Raw genomic sequence first — 22190 nt, forward strand, 5'->3', positions numbered from 1 at the left:
ATTAAGCCAGGTATAATGTTTATCTAAAGGCAAGAGTGCTAATCACTACGGCACATTGCCTGCGAGATTCAAACTCTACACTGGACAAATAAATTCAATGTGAATGATGAACTGTTAATAATGAATGAGGCTTTTCTCCAATTGTGTGGTTAAACAAGCTGACCCATGCAAACCAGAAATCGCCTCTCTTCCATTAGACTGTGAGAGTTTCTTGATACCCATCTTTTAACAGCCCCAACATTTACCATTTATTTTCTTAAGGCAACAACCAAACAAATGGTGCAAGACATGTTGAAATGACCCTTCCCTCTTTAAAAAAAAAAAAAAAAAGAAAAAGAAAAAGAAAATGAGCAGACAGCTTTGTCAGCTGAAGTTCAAAACACTGTGGCCTTCTGGGAGATCTGGTTCAATGCAGAGGGGCAGAAATTATCTCTGCAATGTGAAACTGTGGCAGTAATGTGATAAAATCTCTTTTCCGAAGAGTGGTGTATGCTTAATTACAGCGAAAAAGTACCCGTGATGAAATCTCGCCTTTTACGGGCTATTTCAACACCAGTTTCCTGCAACCTTCTCTTTCTCTCTCATTCCCGATAAGACAGCATACATCCCCCCCCCCCCCTCAAAATGTCTGTCCCCCTTTATTCATTTACTTGCACTAAACCAATAGTAACTTTTGAAGTTCAGTGGTGTCAGTATTTATTTAAAAAAAAAGAAAAAAAAAGAGTCATTTGGGTGCAGGGAATATCAACAACCATTTAATTCACACAGAAACATTATGAAACATTTTGACTACAGTATGTACTTTTATAAATATTCACACTTACTTTAAGAGTTTAGCTTCTGAAATGGGATACGTGTGTTCAGCTTTATGCTTAGTAAGCATAAAGCTGAAGTGTAATATATTTTCAAAATGTTTACACATTTCTTTTTTAACCAGGAACTCAATAATATAGGCTGACAATGTTGTTAATATAACCAATTGATCTGAAACAATAATGGACAAAAGTATCATAAGGCTTTGATTACTTTTTTATGCAGACTCATTAAATGGTTATAATTCAAATCAATTACATCAAGACAATAAATGTTATGTACTGAACCTTTAAGAGAATATTTAACAAATTATAGGTGAAAATTATTTACTTAAATGGTACCATTGTCAAACAAATGCAGTTTAAAAAAAAAAAAAACTTGAAATACGACCAACATAATATCTGACATACGAGACAAGACAGATATCCTCACTTAATTGTATCAGATTAGTTATCAAGATAATCAGAAAATCCAGCTAGAAATAGTTTCAAATATGTCAGGTGACACAACAACGAAACTGAATGTGCTTCTAGGATTAGAACCATTAGCAGAAGTCATACACAGTACCATATTTAGTGTGTATTACAGAAGCGCTATCAGATTTAACTTAAGATCAGCTGAAAGTGCAAGCTGTGCCAAGTGATGTTACCTTTAATTGAATAAGCAACAATAATTCCTACAGAGTAGCTTCTAAAATGATTAGTAAAAACACTGAAAAGGAGAAACAATGTGGGGATGTATTTGAAATGTGGGCTGTTAATTAGAAAATGATGCAGGAAGACAAATTGTGACCAAAGATGTTTAAAAACAGCTTATGAGTACGTGGACCTTAAGTTGGCTATCAAGGATATCTAATAAATGCTCAAATGTCTTTCCATAGCTTCCTTTGTTTCTTGATCTGTCAATGACAATACCTTTTTTTTTTTCAGCCTGCCAGCAACTAATTTGTTGTGTTGCTCAGCCAGCGTTGTGTCTGCACCACTGATAGAGAGGGGAAGTGGCCACCCAGAGCTCGGTGGATGGATGGTCTCACCGGGCCTGTTTGACTGGAAACAGGTGTGCGTCATCTGAAGATGAAGGTCTGTCCGATAAACATTATTGGAGAACATCTGCTGCTTGTCACAACACAGGGCGAGCTGGAGAGCTGGCCCATCCATCAGCCACAGAAGATAGGTGGTGGGGGCGGCTCCTTCCTCTGTTGGTGAGTCCGCTCACCCATCACTCACCCCAGGGATGCTGGATATGTGGTGCATGTTTGGTCCAGGCACCTGCCTGCTTCTGCCAGACCACAGCCGCCTTTGACCAATAGAGGCATAAATGCTCCAGTGCACTTGAAAAATGCCTGACGGAATGTCTGAACCGCAGTCACACACAAACACAAATAGGAGCAGGTGTAAACACACACCTTGTAACACCATCCTACACTGCTCACGTGACCTCTCCTCACTTCCCATTTGGACAGCTATCAGCCAAGCGGGCACGGCCTTAATGCTTGACCCTGCAGCGACTGATGAGAGAACCACTCGAGGAAAATTCCACAAATATACATTCGCAAGAACAGAGTTTTCAATGACAGCTGGAAGCTCTCGGCCCATTTTCTGACATCGAGACCTTGGCGATCCCTTCACCCTGCTCAGGTATCACAGAAATCAATAACATGCACCACTGCATTCAAAGACCAATCCAAAAAAAGACGAAACAGAAAAAAACTGCCCACATGTGTGCTTGGCGTTATTCATTTGGACCATGCCTCTTTCTCTGATTTCCTCCCAAAACACATGAAAAAGACATGGATACAATAAGTCTTAATTGACTGATAAGTGGAATTCACCAGTTTTATAAGACGCAGCATGACTTGGATGCTGGGAAATGAATACAGTAGGATACAGATAACTTGTAATGACCTGAGACATGACACACAAAAAAACTTTTGCACCCTTCGCAATCATATAAAATGCTAATTTACTGTAAGCGATAGCATGAAGTATCAGGACTTAATTATCTTCAAGTGGAAATGGTTTCTAATATGCTACACATATAGTAATACACGTAATGAATCAGATTATTATTAGAAAACCATCAGTAGGGGTTACAGAACCGACACACAGCACTACAATAAGAAAAAACATGGCCACTGTCAATAATGAGTGTTAGGAGAACAAACAATGTCTTATCAAGACTTTATGAATCATAAGAAATATGTCTAAGGGACAAAACCTATACGTATAGATGTTTGAATTCTCTGATATATATCATTTTTAATTAAAGCATCTGCTGAATGAATTTGTTAAATGTAAAACATACTGTTGGATATGCATGAAACATCCCAAAAAGTTCAGACTCTGCACTGGGTTTGGAGGTGCTGATCTCAGCTCAGCGTGTGAATCAACAAAGATTACAGTATAATTACAAAATGCTATATGTCAACAGCATCAACTCTAATGAGGCTCGAAGCAAGCGGGCCTTCAAGCTACAGCATGTAACATTGAGGTAAGGCCACTTTTGTGCACTGGGCAGTAGTAGTAGTAGTCATCACTGTTCCTCAGAGTTTCTGCTATTCGATGTTGCAAAGAACTTCAGTTAGATTAAGTTCATGTTCTCAGTCAATTCAGGATATGAAGCTGCTGCTTCTTCTGTTCTTGGCCCAAATGCGGAAAATTAAGTAAAGTCCCTCACTGTACCATCTTATGGCACAAAATGGAATTACAAAATGAATACCTTCTGATAACCTTCTGATAACTATTCCCAAATATTACAGGACACACAGCACATTAGAGGATGTATTACAGAATATTCCAGGGTGTAACAAAGTAAAACATGTTCATAATTTCAGACAGAGACTGAACTGCTACTCTGCATTAAAGAGCAATTAATTATATGTAAATCATTACTTAAGAAAATTTAAATGACGAAACTATAGATGTTCTCCTGTTCCTACTGAGCAGCTTTGAAGTTTAAACTATCCAGTTAAAAAAATATCTGTTATCTGAAATAAACTATGTTAGGGAATTTAGGGATAAAAAAAAAAGGAAAGTGAATAAGTACAATACTGAATGACAGATTTTACACTATATTTGAATGAAACAATTTCAGTGTATCATTGTGATGTAAATATACAGTAACATAATTTATTCTCTTCTGTATCTCACATCTGTGTATGTATGCCTTCCGCATGAAATCCATGTGTTTTTCACCAGAAATGGTGAGAACACCATTCCTTTTACTCTGAACATTAAAATTGTATCGACACTCAGATAAAACACACTAAAGACAGGGCTTGCAAAGGGTCAGATATTCAATCAAAATGTTCTTTAAAAAATGGAACCCTTAAAAACTCATTAAAAGTCAAAATAGAAAGACGATGAACCACTTTAAATCATCCACAGTAACAAACACGTTGCAGGAATTTGTTTGTTGTTTCTTCAACCCTGGATTCTAAATGCTGGACAGACAGGGTTGAGTTTGTGGTCCTTTCAGAGCCTCTCACTTGGCCTCTGTCTTGAGATTCAGACTTGGTGATGGAGTGCCAGTTTCTGTGAGTTTAGGACCAGTCCGACAGTACATTTTAGCACCAACGTCACCTTAACCAAGAATGATCCGAGAAAAGCTTCACTGAGCCAAACCCTGTGCTTCAGTGTCCAGTCAGGAGTTGGCACCTCTGCTTGGGGGTTATGTGGTTTTGCTGCCTGTTCTTCTCTTTCTGTGGGTCGCAGAGACGTTCGCTGCTGCTGGGAATTGGTGCAGCAGTGCTGAAAGGTGGAAAAGGCAAGAAGACATCAGCACTATGTGAAAATCAAAAGCAAATGTTGGAGTTTTGTTGAAGGAGAAGTAACTGCTCGGTCGTCTCCCGTGTGTTCTGCTTTGAGGAGGTAAAACGAAGACAGCCTGAAGCTGGGCTTCATGCTGGGTGCAGATTAAAATAACTGTCAGGAGACAGGAGCAGCTATTGAGGGAGACAGAGTGACACACAGAGTAATGGGGCTCAGCCTCTCACACTTCACGACACGGGATTTCACTAAAGCAGGTTCAGCTTTACTGCCCTCACCCTGATGTGTGTGAGTGTGTTGTGTGTTGTGTGTGTGTGTGTGTGTGTGTGCATGAGTGAATTCCCTGTGTCTATGTTGTTTTAGCTCGACAAATCCATGCATGCGTGTATGTGTGTGTGTGGGTTTACCTTCACTACAAGTTGGGCCGAGCCAGTTGACCGGACACAGGCATCGCCCGCTCACCCCGTCGCAGCGTGCTCCCTGGGAGCAGTGGCACAGCAAGGAGCAGTCAGGACCAAACTTGTCTCCACCACAGCCTGACACAGAAAGCATATCATTTTTTTAAATTATTATTAATGATCTGTTAGTGAAATTAATAAAGCAAAGCTTTTCTTAAAGCTTGATAGTTACTTTTTTCACATCTGTGTCCGGTTCTCCCTGGTGGACAACGACACCGTCCTGTGGTTGCCTCGCATGTAGCCTCCCCTGCACAGTCACACGTCTGTGCACAACCTGATGCAAAGCTGCCAGCTTCACACACTAACACACACACACACACACACACACACACACACACACACACACACACACACACACACACACACACACACACACACACACACACACACACACACACACACACACACACACACACACACACACACATACACACATTGTGTTTTCATACCTTCTGGAGACATTGGCATACATGTATTTCCTGCAGACTTCATTTTAACCCTTACTCCTAACTGCTACTGACCTTACCCTAACCTCAGACCAACCATGGTTTTAGCCAAAAAAAAAATTTTAAAAATACATGACTTACCATAAGTGCTATCAGTCCCTCTGAAACAGGATTGTTTCTTTGTTGTTTCAAAATGTAATTTACATGTGGTAAGGATTTCCATGATTTAAGACTCATTTCAACCAATCATATTTGTGGCACCAAGCTCCAAGAGAAAAACATGAGCAAGTCAATATGATGAGACTGAATTAAAAACACATTCTCTCAGATCTACAAGTGTTTTTTTGTTGGTTTTTTTTGTGATAAACACAGGCACGGCCTGTCTCTGGAGCCTGTGGCTGCCTTACAGCTGCTCCTCAATGCTCAGTCATATCTCCTGCTGGTACTGAAGTGGCCGTTTAGGCGCTCACACTGTGAGGGGGAGCCCCGTGTGCAGGCAGGAGGGCACAAGGATGTAACAAGAACGCATTAAGCAGTCTGGAAACACCTGTCTCTCATCAAACAACCAGCCTGCCTGCCTGCCCACCTCCCTAAAAGCCTGCCTGCCCTCACTACAAACACACACACACACATAACACAAAAGCATATTATTTTGCAAGTCTACTTATTCATGCTCAGATCTGCTCATGCAGAGTCACAGCTGGGTTTTCCAGGTGGTTGTTTTTTAATGACTCCATCCATGACAGTGTTTCTGTGTGTTTCATGAATAACAACCCATCTGCTTCTTCTTTTTTTTTAAATACTAATTTTGATTCATTCTTTAATATTTTGTGTGTTCATGTAGTCACCCTGACTCAACCTTTATTTTCCTGCAAAAAGTTAATCAGGTGTTTCTCACATCTTTGTCTTAATTTAATTTTAAAGCTTTTTTTTTTTTACTCACGTCTTTGGCATTGTGACCCATAGTAGCCTGGTGGACACACACATTTTCCGGTCTCACTGTCACATGTTTGCCCAACTTGACAGTCACAGGTATGGGCGCAGTTCACTCCAAAATACCCAGATGGACACTCTGGGATGATTGCAAGAAAGAGAATCCATAAAGGGTTCATTCATTCAAAGACAGTAAAGGCACAGTCATTTCAAGGTGTTTTGTAACATTAATAACAAACTCCTTTTGTATTATAGGTGAAGGTTTACGCACTGTGCTGACAGGAGTGGCCATAGTATCCAGCAGTACAGCTGCAGCTGCCAGTGAAACGGTCACAGGTGCCTTTGTTAAGGCATGGACAGTCCTGTGCACAATCAAGCCCATATTTTCCCTGTGCGCAGGCTGCACAAACACACACAGACACACACTCATTATAATGTTTCAGCTGACATTTCTTTAAGGAAACAAAACTACAAGGTAATCAATATTGTTCAACAAAAATGTCTGAAAATGAAAAAAACTAAACCAAAAAAAAACATTTTCTTGACCTGTAAAGCTAAATAAACATCTTTAGAATCTGATGACTGATACAACCTCATCATTTCCAGCATACTTCAACCATGATCACATGAAACAGAGTAGAATGACATGTCAAATGGTGAACACCAACTAAAACATATACAGGTTCAAAGAGCTGAGATATTTCAAATCTTTTGGTTTTATTTTTTATATTTTTATCTTGCAAGTCATGAAAAATACAAATACATTTCATAAGATCAAAGGCCATAATAATCACAATTAAAATTATGCCTGAATCATTCCAGTGTTTATTAACTTTATTTTTTAGTTTAGAAATTACAGAAAAAAAAACATTTTAGAGTCAACAATTTAATTTTCTGACATGCACCTATAATGTATTGTAGTAGTGTCGACCAACCCAATTGTTTTCAGATGGATTTCCCTCCAGTCTCAATGATTATTTTTGGACTATAGCTTTTAAATTTCAATTTGGTTGTGTTCACAACAGATTACTTTCTGAGGTATTTCAAAGGAACTGTAACTACCTGTGTCGCAGCGGGGTCCAGTCCAGCCCAGCCCACACTTGCAGGATCCTTTAACTGGGTCACATAAAGCAGCATGGTGACAGCTGCACGTGTATCTGCACTGCAGGCCATAGCGCCCCTTAGGACATGCTGGAGAAACATTAAAAAAAAAGATAATGCGATAAGAACTAAAGGCTCTCTTCAGTAATTGCATCAATATGTGCAACACACAGTCTTTGCCTTTCAGGCACACACACAAGCCTGCACTGACCACATTCGAGTTTATTTAAGCAACAGTTAATTAAAGTGATGGCAAAGCAGTCTCATTTGGCGCAGATATAAAAGAATAATCATGTCTCCCTGGGTAATTTAGATTAGAAAAACAATAAGCAAGCCGCCTTTGATTTCCCTGTTTATTTATTTGCTTCCTTGCCAGGTCCAGCGACACGGAACACGGAGAATGAGCTACTTATGGAGTTGTAAACATTCAACAAGAGGAACTTGAGAGATGGTACATCCAAGCATAGGCAGGAGGCCGAAGAAGAACATTTTCAAGGCGAGTGGTGCTGGAAACCCCCGTTTGAAAACCAGCGGAATTGCTGATAAAAGAAAAGATTGTGGAAATTTAGCTCTGCCTCTGTTTCCCGGGAATGAAAATCCTGTGATCACGCCGAGGAAACAGAGAATTTGTAACTTAAATATACAGTGAAAAATGTTGGAAGCTACACCCTCATTATATTGTTTGTTTCTTACTTTCTAGTTCGGTCTCCTTTCTCTCAAGAAGTCATTAGAGTTAGATTAGTTAATGATGCATGTCAGCCTCAGGGGTGAGTTTTGGTACGCTTATATAAAATTATGACGATTAAAAGGCTGAATGCAAAGACTTCCTAAAATCTCCAGTTCGACTTTGATAAGAGTTCAATAATATATTGCTTTATGATGAAAATTTCTTCTTTTCAGATACATCACGTTCAGTCTTCGGTAGTCCTAAACTCAAACCAAACTGCATGCCTGAGTCAGTCCTTATAATTTTACCTTGTTGGCAGGATTGTCCTATCCGACCAGGGCCACAGATACACCTTCCAGTTACTGAGTGGCACTGTCCTTCCTCATCACAGGAGCACAACTTGGCACAGTCTTTTCCATAGTATCCACGAGGACAACCTGTTTTGAAAACACAAACCAAAAAATCTACATTAAACTCACTTGTTCCAGAACAATTTAAAAGATTCTATTATTAGATATATAAACATCTATTTATAGTGATTTAAAGAAGAAGATGACACCCATTTATAGAGGATTTGCAGGGTCTCATTTTTTTTTTTTACTTACTTATGTTGCAATTAGCTCCAATAAAGCCAGGAGGACAGTGACACATCCCGGTCCTGAAGTCACAGCGACCTCCATTGACGCAACTGCACCTGGACTTGCAATTTGGCCCAAAGGTTCCAGCTCGGCATCCTGGAGAAAATACAAAAAAAATTATTTTGGATGATATTCAAGTGTTGAAAGTCGCAAAGGAGTTGTGGGACTCTATGAAAAAATCTAATTAAATAAGGGCCTTGTGAAATTATCACAATTGCATTTTGATATTTAATACATGAAGCAGATATTTTAGTAAATGAAAGAATCAATAAATAGACTCATAAAAGTATATATATATATCGTGTTTCCGCAGTGTAGCTCAAGTGTCCGTGCTTACAGCTTCAGATATCGTAATGAGACGATGCCAAATATTTGTTATTTCTTTTTCATATATTTTGCACACAGCTGTGCTCTTATCTACACCTCCAACCCACAATTTTTTTAATTCAAAGATCTCAAACAGCAGGACAAGAAATGTGTTCTTGTCTGCTAAATTAACATGTATCACATCTAAACTAGGGTTTAACGTCCACACACAAGTACATCAATATAATCAATATGCTGGGAACTGAAAGGAACTTTCTCAGGTGGGACTAAGAAACAAAGTTGTGATTGATCAGTTGAAATGAACCTGTTAAAATCCCAGCCCTACAGAGAACTACAGAGCATTTGACAGCAATGCCTGTAGTCATGCAGTGGGAAAAGCTAATAACTTCATTGCTGAAATAGAATTTGCATGAAAGCCATAACTTGAGGGTGAGTGTGTGAAAACATTCAGACAAATGAGCTTTTGCCAACATTAGATTAAAAAGAATCCCAGAAGGTAAGATATCAAACTGTCCTGTTTTTCCTTGGCAAAAGAACTCATACATCATATTTGTGCATTATTATGAATATTATCTTTTTACTGCCTCAGCTTCATTGAGTTCATACTTCATGTGGCTCCTGACATAAAATGGAACTGACACCTCTTATTTAGGTCATTTAGCTCATATAGGTTAGTAAAACATAAGTTCCTCTGTGCTCAAGAGGTTCTGTGTAAAAACATTTAACTTTTTACAGTCCAGTATAAAACATGTCAAGAAGTCACGTCAAAAACTGGAGCGAAAATGTTTGGGAGCAGATGTTCACCGGTGCGGAAAAAATGCATTCTCCCGCTGCATTAAAGACCCCGTTTCTCAAACTCACAGTTAGTAACCAACAGTTTACATTGGTCATCGTTGACTTACGCAGCTCACAGCCTGCTCCGTAGTAACCAGGTAAGCAGCTGCATTTCCCCGTCACGGGATGGCACTGCTCTCCGTCTCCTGAACACTGACACGGCTGGCTGCAGTTCTGTCCAAACATGCCGGCCGGGCAGACTAAAATGATAAAACCAGAGCTGGGCATGTCAGCAAACATTTGACATTTAGAAAGAAAAAAAAACCCCTGTGATTTGGAGGAAAAGTTTATATTTTCCTTTAAACCTTTGTGTCATAGCTTCACTAAATTGTGAAATATAAATGAACACAAAAAAACAAAGAAAAACAAAGAACTGCACTGTTGCAGGCACAGTTTTGTTTCATTGAAAGCAGCTTTATAAACATTAAACCTGCTCAAAGTTAGTTGTTTGTCGGTACAAACACATACATGCCATTTCCTTTCCAACTGCAGTTTTCTCCGTGAACACATTTGGACATTCAGTATTCACTCGTAATAAACTCAAAACTCCCAACAACTTTCCCTTGTGCCCAAACCACGGCGGACACAGAGGGGCATTCTTTCACACACTCCTTTTGCATACGTACACATACGCTCATCACAATAATGAATGAGGTCCCTGGACAAATGGTCATAGCAAACAAGATGGATCTGTGAACCGTACACGTATTTTGCTTGAGACCGCAGTACTCAGCTACTCAGTCAGGCAACAGCAGGCAGCGTGGGGGACAGATAAGAAAGGACTCCAGACTAAAGAGGCAATTACGGCGCTGTCATTATGCATGTCTGGCTTCCAAAAGCCCTTATCCGCCGCCGAGGAGACAAAAACAATGCCTTCTGTTTTACTTGGCAACCGGTGTGTAACATTTATCAGATGTCTGGGGAGTGTGTGAGGAGAGGAAGGGAGCGGAGGCCGTGAGGAGGGGGCGGAGGGAAGGCCTGAGTTGTGAGGTTGCTTGTTTACAGTTCGACAGGGTAGGGTCTAAATAATGAAACGTTCTCATAGTCTTGCGATAGCGAAGGCCTAAGCACAGGGGTGGAGTACATTTGGAATAAACAAGGAGTAGAAGTGGATTTTAATAATTAGTGAGAGGATACCTTTGACGTTGCTGATGACAATGACAGTCTCGATTTAAGTTCTAAGTGAGCACACCAGCTGTAACTTCCCTCACCGGTCAAATGAAATAATTTTCGCTGAGGTTGGCTTTTCTTTTCATTCTTACTTTTCTCGCAGCCAGGCCCTGTGAGTCCCACCGGGCAGCCACAGCGCCCGCTCTCATGGTGACACGCCACTCGGGCCTGGCACTGGCATCGCTGAGCACAGGAAGCGCCATATGACTCCGGGAGGCAGGCTGACAGTCAACACACACAGAAAACTTTACCCTAATGTTCTTTTATTAGCTGTTCCATTCAGTTGCAATTTCCTCGCTGCCGCACACACTCACTTTTGTCACACCTGGTGCCTCTCCAGCCTGGCTCGCACTCACAGCGGCCCGTCACATGGTGGCAACTCCGACTGTGGACACAGTCACACCTCTGCTCACAGGCCTCGCCAAAGAATCCCTTAGAACAGGCTTCACACACAAACACTCACGGTAAGGTTTCATCATTTGAGTCCAATAATAAAGTAATTCAAAGCGTTCCGTTTTTATATGCATACATATCTTTATTAAAAAGCAAACTGGTCATAAGTCCTAATTTTGCTGCTTTACTCAAGTAAATCTAAAAATATTTCAAGTGAATCAGCTTTATTTGGTTGCTTTCTCTCCTTTTTGTTCATGTGGCTATCATCTTTAAACATTTCTCTTAACTGATGCCTATAATTTTGGGGATTTATGTTATTTAAGGTCTCTTCTAGGGATCAGTATGTATGTATGTATGTATGTATGTCTGTATGTATGTATGCTTCTGATGATTTAAGCATATACATTTATTTTTATTCATTCTCAATTCTATCAATTATTTGACAGTGTCATGGTTCATTTTGTACACTGTGGTTTCCATGTTCTACTACCCAGTCATTTGCTCTCCCTTCATCATTTCAAGTGTCTATTGTTCAAAACAAATAAGTGACTTTTACCTTTAGCCATTTGGCCATGTAGTTACCTTTAACTGACGTATAAAGACTTAACTCTCTTTATGTGTTGTTGATGTTTGTTTAGGCTGAAATCAGACTTTGATTTCATTCTCTAAAGGTTAAAAGATGCAAAAATAACGGATATATTTTACATCCAATCTTAAATTGAACGTGGAAAGACATACCAGCTTTGAAAATAGCAAGACTAAAAAGTACTAATTTTCTTTTTTTTAATGTAAGAAGTTAAAGAAGTTGCTTGAGGCCCAGTAATCATATGGAAAGCTCTACTTCAGTAAAGTATTTGTGCTTCTTTAATTCCTATTTTTGACAGCGACATAAAACAAGAGCCACTTGTGGACAAAACCTTGACAATACATTCTTTATTTATTTATTTTTATTTATTTGTTTATTTGAGCAGTATACATTCTGCTCAAAAGGAGTGGGCTGAAGCAAGAAGCTTATGAGTGCCTACCCCCAAACTCTAATACAACAATGGTGAAATCACCTGATTGGCAAAGTTTTCCTGCCCATTTCCCTTCACTCTATCACACCTCCTTCCATTTGTGCAGCTCCAGACAGTGAGTACAGTCCTCTCTGTAATACCCTTCCTCGCACTCTAGTAAAGAGGGGAAGGAGTCTTAAGGAGGAAGTTATCTCAAGAAATCCATCAGCTTAAATAAATAGCAGGGATTTACCAAAACACTGCCCTATGAAGTCTGAATCGAGTGCCTGTCCTCTTCAAAGAATTGCATTTGTTCCTCGAGCTTCCTCACATTGTGATGCATTGTTAGAGATGGACTCACCGAACTCACAAGCATCTCCGGTCCATCCCGGCGGGCAGGAGCAAAGACCACTCATGCTATTGCATTATTAATTTATTGACTCTAAAATTGTGATATGTGTACTACTTACTGTACTTGGGGGAAATTAAAATTAAATGAATTTGAAAATATAAACTATGTCAAAATACTATAACATAGAATGAAATTTATAAAGAATATTTAGTTTTTTATTTTATGAAAAGTGTTTTTTTTATGTAACTGTTCTGGTGTGCTACATTTATGAGATAAATAGATGTTGCACATTGTCAAGAAGAGATTAAGAGTTTTTTTTATAATGCATGAATGAAAGGGTGGATAGGAGTTAACTACTGCATGTTCATGTTGGTTATATTGGAAGTAGTAGGAGAGCTCACTGAACCAAACAACTAATGTCTTCATCGAGACATTTCTCAGCAAAATTCAGTGGTAATCCAAGTAACTGTGGACTTTCCCTCAAATCTTTGTGTTCACGCTGCTTAAAAAGTTCATGTAAACCACTGCAGCGACTGGAAACACAGCGGTTTAGGTTGTAAGCTGGAAAACTTCGTCACAAAGGTCTCTGTGCTGTATGATTGGCAACAGAAGTGAGGATCCACTCACGCAGTTGGCACCTGACTCCCGTCCACCCGGCTGTGCATCTGCATTGGCCGGTGACGTGGTTGCAGCCGCCTCCGTTCTGACACTCACAGGTCTGACGGCAACGCTCTCCGAAATGACCTTCTGGGCACGCTACCCACACAAACCACAGACACACAAAGAAATGATAACATAATAGAACACGCACGCACACGCATAGGGAACACACTTAGGATTACCTTAAATTGCTCTGCAGCCCCATATGGTGTTAAATTATGTTTTTTGGTTTCGTTGCACATATTTTAAAGTTGTGATTAATGATCAAAGTCCAAACTGACATTTTGGGACTGAGAAAAAGGAAAATGCGCTAATGACAGAGATGCACCATTAAGTCATGCTGGTGGTTTTGTGCTGCCTCTTGACTCTAGTAGTTGGAACCACAAAATGGCTGTGGCAAAAGGAAAAGTCTTGAATAAGACTGCAGAATGACAGACTAAGAAGTTTAGTGGGCATTTCACTGGCTTCATTAAAACAACGGCATGAAGTCCACAAGAAACCCCAGCATGAGAACACTGATCGGCGAGCTACTAAAAGTCTATTCCAAGTTAGGTTTTCCCCTTGCTAATGTTGATAGCTACATACATGTGGGTGCATTTATCCAGAATAGACCTCAATTAAACCCCATATGCCAGAGGGCATCCTAACCCTCCCCCATTTCTCCACCCTTACCCATCCCTAAAAAATTCAATGGCAGTGTCTCATTATGGAGATAATTGTTCACAAACACATCATAGTTGTGTTTAAGGAGAGGAGGATGTTGTGATGGGCTGCAGCGAGGGCCTCCCTCACACCCTGTTTTAATGATGTGGCTCCCATTACCCAGAATGCAGTGTGGTCCTGCCCAGCCGGCGGTGCACAGGCAGGCTCCTGTGATGTGGTGGCAGCGGGCACCGTTCCTGCACTCGCACATCTGGCCACAGTCAAGACCGTAAAAGCCGTCCGGGCACACTGTGGGCCAAGATAAAACATCCGAATGGTTAGAAATGGCAGCTTCACAAAAGAGGAGCGGAAAAGGTTCAGATGCCAACTTCTTCTTTTTTTTTTTTTTCAATATATATGCAGTTTTTCTCTTTTCCTTTCCACATCTCCCAACACCGTACGTTCCCTCTCAGTCCTGCCACCTACAGAAAATACCGATATCAAATTGCTGTGCTGTGCTGTGACTGTTGTGGAGTGTCTGCGTTTGTTAAGTGAGCTTACGTCCCACATGTGTGATGGATCTGGCCCACATCAAAGCTGTGATGAGGGGGGGAAAGAGCCGGTAAATGGAGCACCTGCTGAGTCCACAGGCCTCACCGACACACAGCAACACACAGTGTAGCTGCAGTGTTAAGGGTCTGTTTCCTATTCTCAAGAAGAAATATAATTTAAGTGTGTGTATAATCAAGTGACACTCGCAGCGCTCAGTAAATAGGCTGCCTCCTCTCCAGCAAAACCACACTTGAGGCTATGGGATGAATAAGTCTTTTCTACCACTGGGATGTAGATGTGTTCTATAAGCTTCACGCCACCAGAGGACGAAGGGAACAACTTTATTTATACACAGCCTGTTTTCGATGCTCAATTTGTCACTGCAGAGATTACAGACCAGCCCAAGAACAATTGCTGTATTTGTATTTTCCAATACTGGTTTTTAGTCACAGGAAAGATGCCGTGGCTTTGCCAAAGTGTGACTGACAGCTGTTGCCGTAATAGGTGAATGAAATCAAATAAAAGAGGGGACTGGTGAGGCTTTGGATGAAATCCCTCCCAATGATCTGAGCAGCCACAAGTTTTTTATTTAATTTACCATAAACTGTATTGAAAAGGAAAGCCGAGACGTGGACTGTGTTACCAAAGGAAACCACAAACTGGGAGAGCAACAGAAATGTGTAACTCAGTGGTTTTATGTAGTCTAAATGCAGCGATTAGGGTGTTCCTCAACAGTCAATGTATCAGAACTTCCTTCTCCAAATACAAATTGATGAAGCTGTGTACTCCTCCTTTTTCTGACTCTCGGCCTCAAACTGGGGAGAGTATCATTTCTTGCTTTGGAGTTTCTGGCATGACCATCACTGCGTTCCCACGCTGACAGCATGACGTCTTCGCCCTCCTTCTGTGGTGGTGAGGCTGCAACGTTATTAAAGTGAGCTCACTGAGGATGCTGTCACTTCAACCCAGCTGTACATTGACTTTGTGGTAGCACTGCAGCAGAATCACTCTTTTATTGTCTCTTGTTTATTGTTTTGATGGCACTTGTTGACACCATGGCAACACGCTGGTCCCGTTTGTCCAATATGACAACGTTTCCAACATGCTGACAACCGTTGGGTCATTTAGTCACCGACTATGGATAAGTGAACAACGCATGTCTTGCAACAATACAGCAATAATAAATACAAGTTGCCAAGTAGATCAATAGTCATCTATCAAACCACAATATCCCTTTCAGAACGACTTTTATGGTCAATAGCATCGTTGTGCCATCTGACCATACCTGGTGTTACGTTCTATCTTTGTCTCATGTCTTTATTTCACGTTTATTTTTCTAATAAGAGAGTGGCAGGTTTAACCATGTTTATCTTTTTTATGTACGCATGTTTTATGTTGTCCTGTGTTCACTCTGACTACACTTGAGGTTTATCAGCTCTGTCTTGTTTAGTTGCCACCCCCATCGACTATATGTGATGTCCTCAGTACTGTCGGTTGCAGTTTGAGTCCAAGCCTGTTTTGTCTCTCTGGTTCATAGACTATCTATGTATTTTCAGCTGGTCAAAGAAAGCCAAAACCAAGTCTATCTTAGGTTTGTGTGTTTGAGTCCTTCACCTATGTTCCTGAATCACTGACTATATTACACACATAAAATAACTCACACAATCAGATGAATCTGTCAGAATCATTTTTGGAATAGTCAGCTCATAAATGCATGTAATCATTTTATTTAATTTGATTAAACCAGATGCACCTCATAACACAACTGGGATTTGAACCTGGGTTGCCACACTCATGTCCAAGACTTAACCCAAGGTTCCACCGAACGGCTGGCTTCAAATGTGTTTGTACACATATTCAAATAATAATTTCCTTCCCGTACCTGATTTCGAGACATAGTTGTACATCACGGCCTTGAACATATTATTTATGGTAAATCTATATACAAGGTTTTCGCTAGAAGACTGATCTTTTTTAAGGACATTCTTATGCTAGAACTATTAATCTAATTTAACCATTTGCATATGGTGATTTGACTTCATTTTTAATTGCAAAGGCTATTATTTCCATTTACCAGCAGGGGGGGATAACTTTCCATATTAACCATAGATCTTTATCTTCTAATATTACCACAGTGTCTGCGAGTGTTTGTGAATGTCGTCTCTTCCCTGGGGTCTTTGTTTATAGGTAGAAATCAAGGATTTGTTGTTACTTCCATGTGTGGAACATGCACGCACGCACACACACACACACACACACACACACACACACACACACACACACACACACACACACACACACACACACACACACACACACACACACACACACACACACACACACACACACACACACACAGACGCACGGTGCCATCATTGAAAGACTCCATTTCTTGACTAAATGAGCTCTTTAAGACAGGAGGATTATTTCCAGATCCCTGGTTGTGTAAGAGCCACTGCTGTCAGCCCATAAAGCAGGTCCAAGGACCACACAGCCGGGGAGAGCAGACCACAGAGGTACAGCGGACAGAGAGAACACAGAGGAGAACTTCCTGGTGCCATTCATACACTGAAAGAAGTCAACTCAACAACAACAACAACAAAACAACCCCTCTTTTTCTTCAAACAATTGTACGGATGTTCAATGCTGGTCGGATGAGAGTTCTTTTTACCGCAGCCCAAAAAACTATCTTAATGCAAACATCAAAGCTTTGGATAACAAACGCAACACGATGAAGTGATCTTACGTGCTGTAACCATGTCCGTGCAATGGCCCTTCCTCAACGCCCGATCAATGAAACAACGCTTTGTGCCAGACGCTTTCAGAATATGTGGGTGAGATGCTTTTGCGAATCCTGATACATTAACCAAGTAAGGACTAAGGAGCGTGTGCATGATGTGTGTTCCTGTAGAATCAAGCACTGTCACTTCAAGTTATTTCTTTCGATTTTGATTGTGTGAAACAGATGAACTCCAGAGAATTAAACCTTCTCGCAGAGCAGACCTCTTCCTGACTCCTCCTGAAGGAAGAGGCCCAGCAGAAGATTGAGAAACTGGACACCTCTGTTTGAGGGTAACAGGCCTTCAGAAAATAAAATCTGGTCAGACCGATAGCCCCATTTCCACAGCGACGTCCAATCAGAGTGACGACTGCATCTGAGGCCATTAGACTGTTATGACTAGGGATGTGAAGTTCTGTTCTAGAGTGACATGGCCATGATTTACAGTGTCCCGTGTGTTAGGGGAGGTGGTATGAATATCTGGGACTGCTTGTACACTCACAGTAAATCTTACACTTTGTAATAACACAAGGCCACTCCGAGTCATAAGATTCTATAATCAAGAACAAATATATCATATGGTAAAGGACAGCTGATGAGTCTTACAGTTCAGGATAAATATCGTAACAATGAAATAGAAATTGTGAGAAGGTTTTACAGACAGAGGAAATACTCTCAAATGTGTAACATACAGTCCAGCTAACCCAGAGTGATTAAAACAAATTACTGCTTGAGATGTGCGCGGTTTTAAAATGGTTTCACTCATGACATTATGGGGATATTAAATGAAACTGTGTGAGGATTAAGCAATGAAAGACGTTCATGGATCAGTAAAACATCCTACACTGCCATCTAGTGTGGAAGAGTGACAACAACATTAAAAGAAGCAAACGAGCAAATTGAGATCACCAGCAAATAGGAGTTTAACAAAAAATTCAAAAAAAACCCCACTTAAACTATACTATAAATACTATTGACACTTGTGACATTAAAGCTGAGCCAATGGTAATTTAATTATGGTAATCTAATTATTTAATTCATTAATACTGAGGCTTTACAGGGTGCATTCTGTTATTTTCTAAATATACAATCCCTATCATCTGGTATAATAAATGTTATTATAGATAAAAATAAATGTATAATCAGGCAAAGGAGAACTTACAACGGAGTAGTTGTTTAATATGTGTGCTTGAAAATGTAGTTATTTCTCCAATTATCAAAATAATTACTGGTCATTTATTTCTGTCTTTCTATGACAACTTTCATTTCAAATTCTTTTAGTTGAATAATGCTTAATCAATCTTTTCTCGTGTCATTTAAAAAGCAGTCAAACCATGTATATTTATATATTAGCAAAATGGAAGTGATATCGTCCAGTCTACTACAGGAACAGGAAACCATTGGTGCATAAGGATCAGGAAATAATGTGGACAGAACATATTCATTGTCCTGTTTGGATTTAACTTTTTTCCCCACTTTATATGTCAGAAAGAAGCATAAATGAGTGAAATTCAGAACTCGCAAAAGATCATCTTGGCATAATAGACATCATTCGGGAAAACTGACGTCACATGTACCTGTTTCATCAAATTTCTACATGTGTTTCTTTTTTTCAAAGCAGACATTTGGGAAGCATTGTACCACAGCTGATATTAGGCAAAATACATCTTAGACAGACTGTCAACACTGGGGCGACACGCATGTTGATGGATTGTGAGAAGAGGCAAGACGATCCCAAGAAAATCCAAGAGAGAGAAATAAATAAAAAAAAACTATAAATAAACGCTCCAGACAGGATTTTAACTGCACAACAGTGTTGCCACCTTGAATAAATCATATGCGCTGAAATCCAAGTACAAAGTACATGAATGCTATTTCAATATACTTAAAGTCAAGGTTCTATAGCCAAACTGGTCAAATCTAATCGATCACTTACTCTTTTCGCAGAAAGTGCCGGCATATCCAGGAGAGCAGGTGCAGGCTCCACTCATGGGGTCGCACTGAGCTCCATTCTGACATTGGCACTTGTGGGTACAGCCCAGACCGTAGTTGCCATTCATACACTCTATGACAAAAAAAAAAAAACACATCAGCATTAATATCTGATCCCTTATACTTGACTTTACAGGTACAGGTAACAGAAAATGCAGCTAGTCAACTAAAAGAAGTCTTGGTGCATTAAATAATATCGCTTTTTTAATAGTTCACAATGGTTTCTTAAGTATGTTTATTTTGAAATAGAAAAAAAAATTGTCAAACATAATTAGTAACAAAACAAACATGTCACTCGATCTCTCAAATGCAACACTCCCAGCTACCAGATGGTGGCAGCATGTACTAATGTACTGCTGAAGCCACATGAAGCATAAACGTACTCTTTTCACAGTGATCTCCGGTGTATCCAGCCTCACACACACATTGACCAGTGACCGGGTCACAGCCCAGAGCGCTGTCCTGGCACTGGCACTGACTGACGCAGCCCTGGCCCCAGAAACCAGGATCACACGCTGGAAAGGGTCACAATCATTGTTGCTTTCAATATTCTGATGTGATGTGATGTGTTTGGACTTTTTCTGTCTTTTGGTTGTCATATTTAACCAACAACTGACACTTACATGTTGTACAGTCAGGGCCTCTTCTGCCAGGAGGGCAGATGCAGAGTCCAGTTTGTGGGTTGCAAGTGACATCAGGGGGGCAAGAACAGCGTGTTGAACACCCTGGTCCATGATAGTCTGCAGGACACTCTAATGCACAACAACAGGTCATTCATCAGAAGCCAGTATAAATCTCTGCTTTTCTTCAACCTAATTTACATAACAACGTAATTTACTTTTTTTTTTTTACATATGAGATGTTCTGTTACATATAAGATCTTTTGTACATTAAACATTTGTCTTATTATGACAATAATAATATTGAAAAATAAATATTTATATTTCTTTCAAACTGATCACAAGTTAGACTTTTACCTGAATCGTACACATTTTACACAAACTCACCATCCTGACAGAAGTTTCCCATGAAGCCTGGCTTACAGTCGCATCCACCGCTCTGCTTGTTGCAGGAGCCCCTGTTCTCACAGTCGGGGCACAAAGACTGGCACTTTAACCCCCACAATCCATCAGGGCAGTCTGGGAAGCAGCGAGTATCTTACAGATTAGCTGTGCAGTCAGCCACTTATGCCTGTTATTTCTCTATAAAGCCCTAAAGCCGCTTAAGCATGAATAATTTGAAGGAGAAATGTATTAAATAAGCCTTTGAAAGTGGTAAAATCTTTAACTGGACAAATGAGCGACAAAGCAAGTGTTAAGTTTATAATTGGTTTTGGCACAGAGGCACAGATAACACCACGGCTGTTCAGTGTAAACTGCAAGCTTGTGTGATCAGTGATCTTGTGTGACATTTTCTACTACAATCGGTATGAAACCAATACAATGGACCACCAAAAAACTTTTTTCAAGTTGTTTAGAAGCTATTCCTTTGGAATATCTGGTATCTCTTTATATATAGCATGCAATTGTTCTGTGTAATGTTTTCCACAAGATCTTATTTTATTAATGCTATTATACTCTCTGACATGTCCAATAAGTTCAGGTTTAATAAAACAACATGTTTATCCTGCACTAATTTCTCTGTAACTTAAAAGAAGCTCTTGGGAAGGCTCAATGCCACACTTTGAAACCCAACGCTGTAGCCAATAAGTTGTGTTTTGTTTTTGTTTTATTATCTGCAGTTGTTTACAAAACTAATTGCCATCATGAGATGTTTATATGATTTAAAGTTTTTCAAAGAAATATGTTTTGAACAAAGATATTTTTAAAGGCAACAACTGCCTGCTCTTGACAAGGCAATCTCGGATACATTTAATAGTTCTTGGGAAAGCCACTTGTTGGTTAACTGCGATTAAAGAACAAAGAAAATAAAATTAAAAATACCTTCCTGGCAGGAGTGTCCTGTTTTCCCAGTGGGACAGATGCACTGTCCATTTAAAGAATTGCAGGAAGCTCCTCTGCAGTCACAGGTCTGCTCACAGTTTAGTCCAAACCTTCCATCTAGGCAGGCTGGCAATACAAAACACAAATATTACTCAAACACACAACAGTCACGTTCTTGGCATAACACAACACTGAAAAAAATGATTCAAAAAAATGAGTTTCACAAATGAAAATGCCAAATCATTATTTGTGTATTGATTCAGTCTCTACAAATAGCTGCTGCAGCCGTGACTGAAGTGTAACGCCCCTGTCATGACCTGACCTGCAATTTAAAACTCATAACACATAAAATTCAATGACTGTTGTTTTTTTTATGTCCCTGTGAGAAACTCAGCAAGCCTAAACCTGGCCTGTGCAATTGTGTTGACATACTGTCACTCTGCTTTATTATCTTAAACCACTCCACACAGACAAAAAGTCGTCATATTTTGATCAAAGTATCGTTTAAGAGCACAGCTCAGAGGACTGACCTTTCAATCAACCGGCAGAGCAAACAGACAGCGGACGCCCTGCTGCGGAGGAACACCCACCTTCTTATTTGTGCACTTAACAATAGCAAGAACACCTGCACTGACCAGGAACTTTCATGAGGAAACCTTATTTATTCCACCCACTCAATCCATCAATCTTAGCACCAAATGAAAAGCAAAGTACAAAGTAAGATTTAT

The 22190-nt window shown here is 40.0% G+C and overlaps 1 protein-coding gene across 1 annotated transcript in view; it reads right to left on the reverse strand.

Annotated features, from left to right (window-relative positions):
- Nucleotides 1-767: 767 nt before the first annotated feature.
- egfem1 (EGF-like and EMI domain containing 1) overlaps nt 768-22190 on the reverse strand; it is a gene marked incomplete at its 5' end in the record, with an annotated part of 62007 nt that continues 40584 nt past the window's right edge. The window contains 18 exons of the mRNA XM_080510322.1: nt 768-4562; nt 4988-5116; nt 5211-5339; nt 6428-6556; nt 6689-6817; nt 7480-7608; nt 8494-8622; nt 8791-8919; nt 10053-10184; nt 11247-11375; nt 11469-11597; nt 13522-13650; nt 14377-14505; nt 19464-19592; nt 19903-20034; nt 20143-20271; nt 20527-20658; nt 21463-21588. Of these exons, the coding sequence (XP_080366448.1) occupies nt 4483-4562; nt 4988-5116; nt 5211-5339; nt 6428-6556; nt 6689-6817; nt 7480-7608; nt 8494-8622; nt 8791-8919; nt 10053-10184; nt 11247-11375; nt 11469-11597; nt 13522-13650; nt 14377-14505; nt 19464-19592; nt 19903-20034; nt 20143-20271; nt 20527-20658; nt 21463-21588 (2279 nt within the window). The 3' untranslated portion in view covers nt 768-4482. The remainder of the gene's footprint in view (nt 4563-4987; nt 5117-5210; nt 5340-6427; nt 6557-6688; nt 6818-7479; nt 7609-8493; nt 8623-8790; nt 8920-10052; nt 10185-11246; nt 11376-11468; nt 11598-13521; nt 13651-14376; nt 14506-19463; nt 19593-19902; nt 20035-20142; nt 20272-20526; nt 20659-21462; nt 21589-22190) is intronic.

The sequence above is a fragment of the Blennius ocellaris genome, assembly GCF_963422515.1.
Source record: "Blennius ocellaris genome assembly, chromosome: 2".
Taxonomy (NCBI): domain Eukaryota; kingdom Metazoa; phylum Chordata; class Actinopteri; order Blenniiformes; family Blenniidae; genus Blennius; species Blennius ocellaris.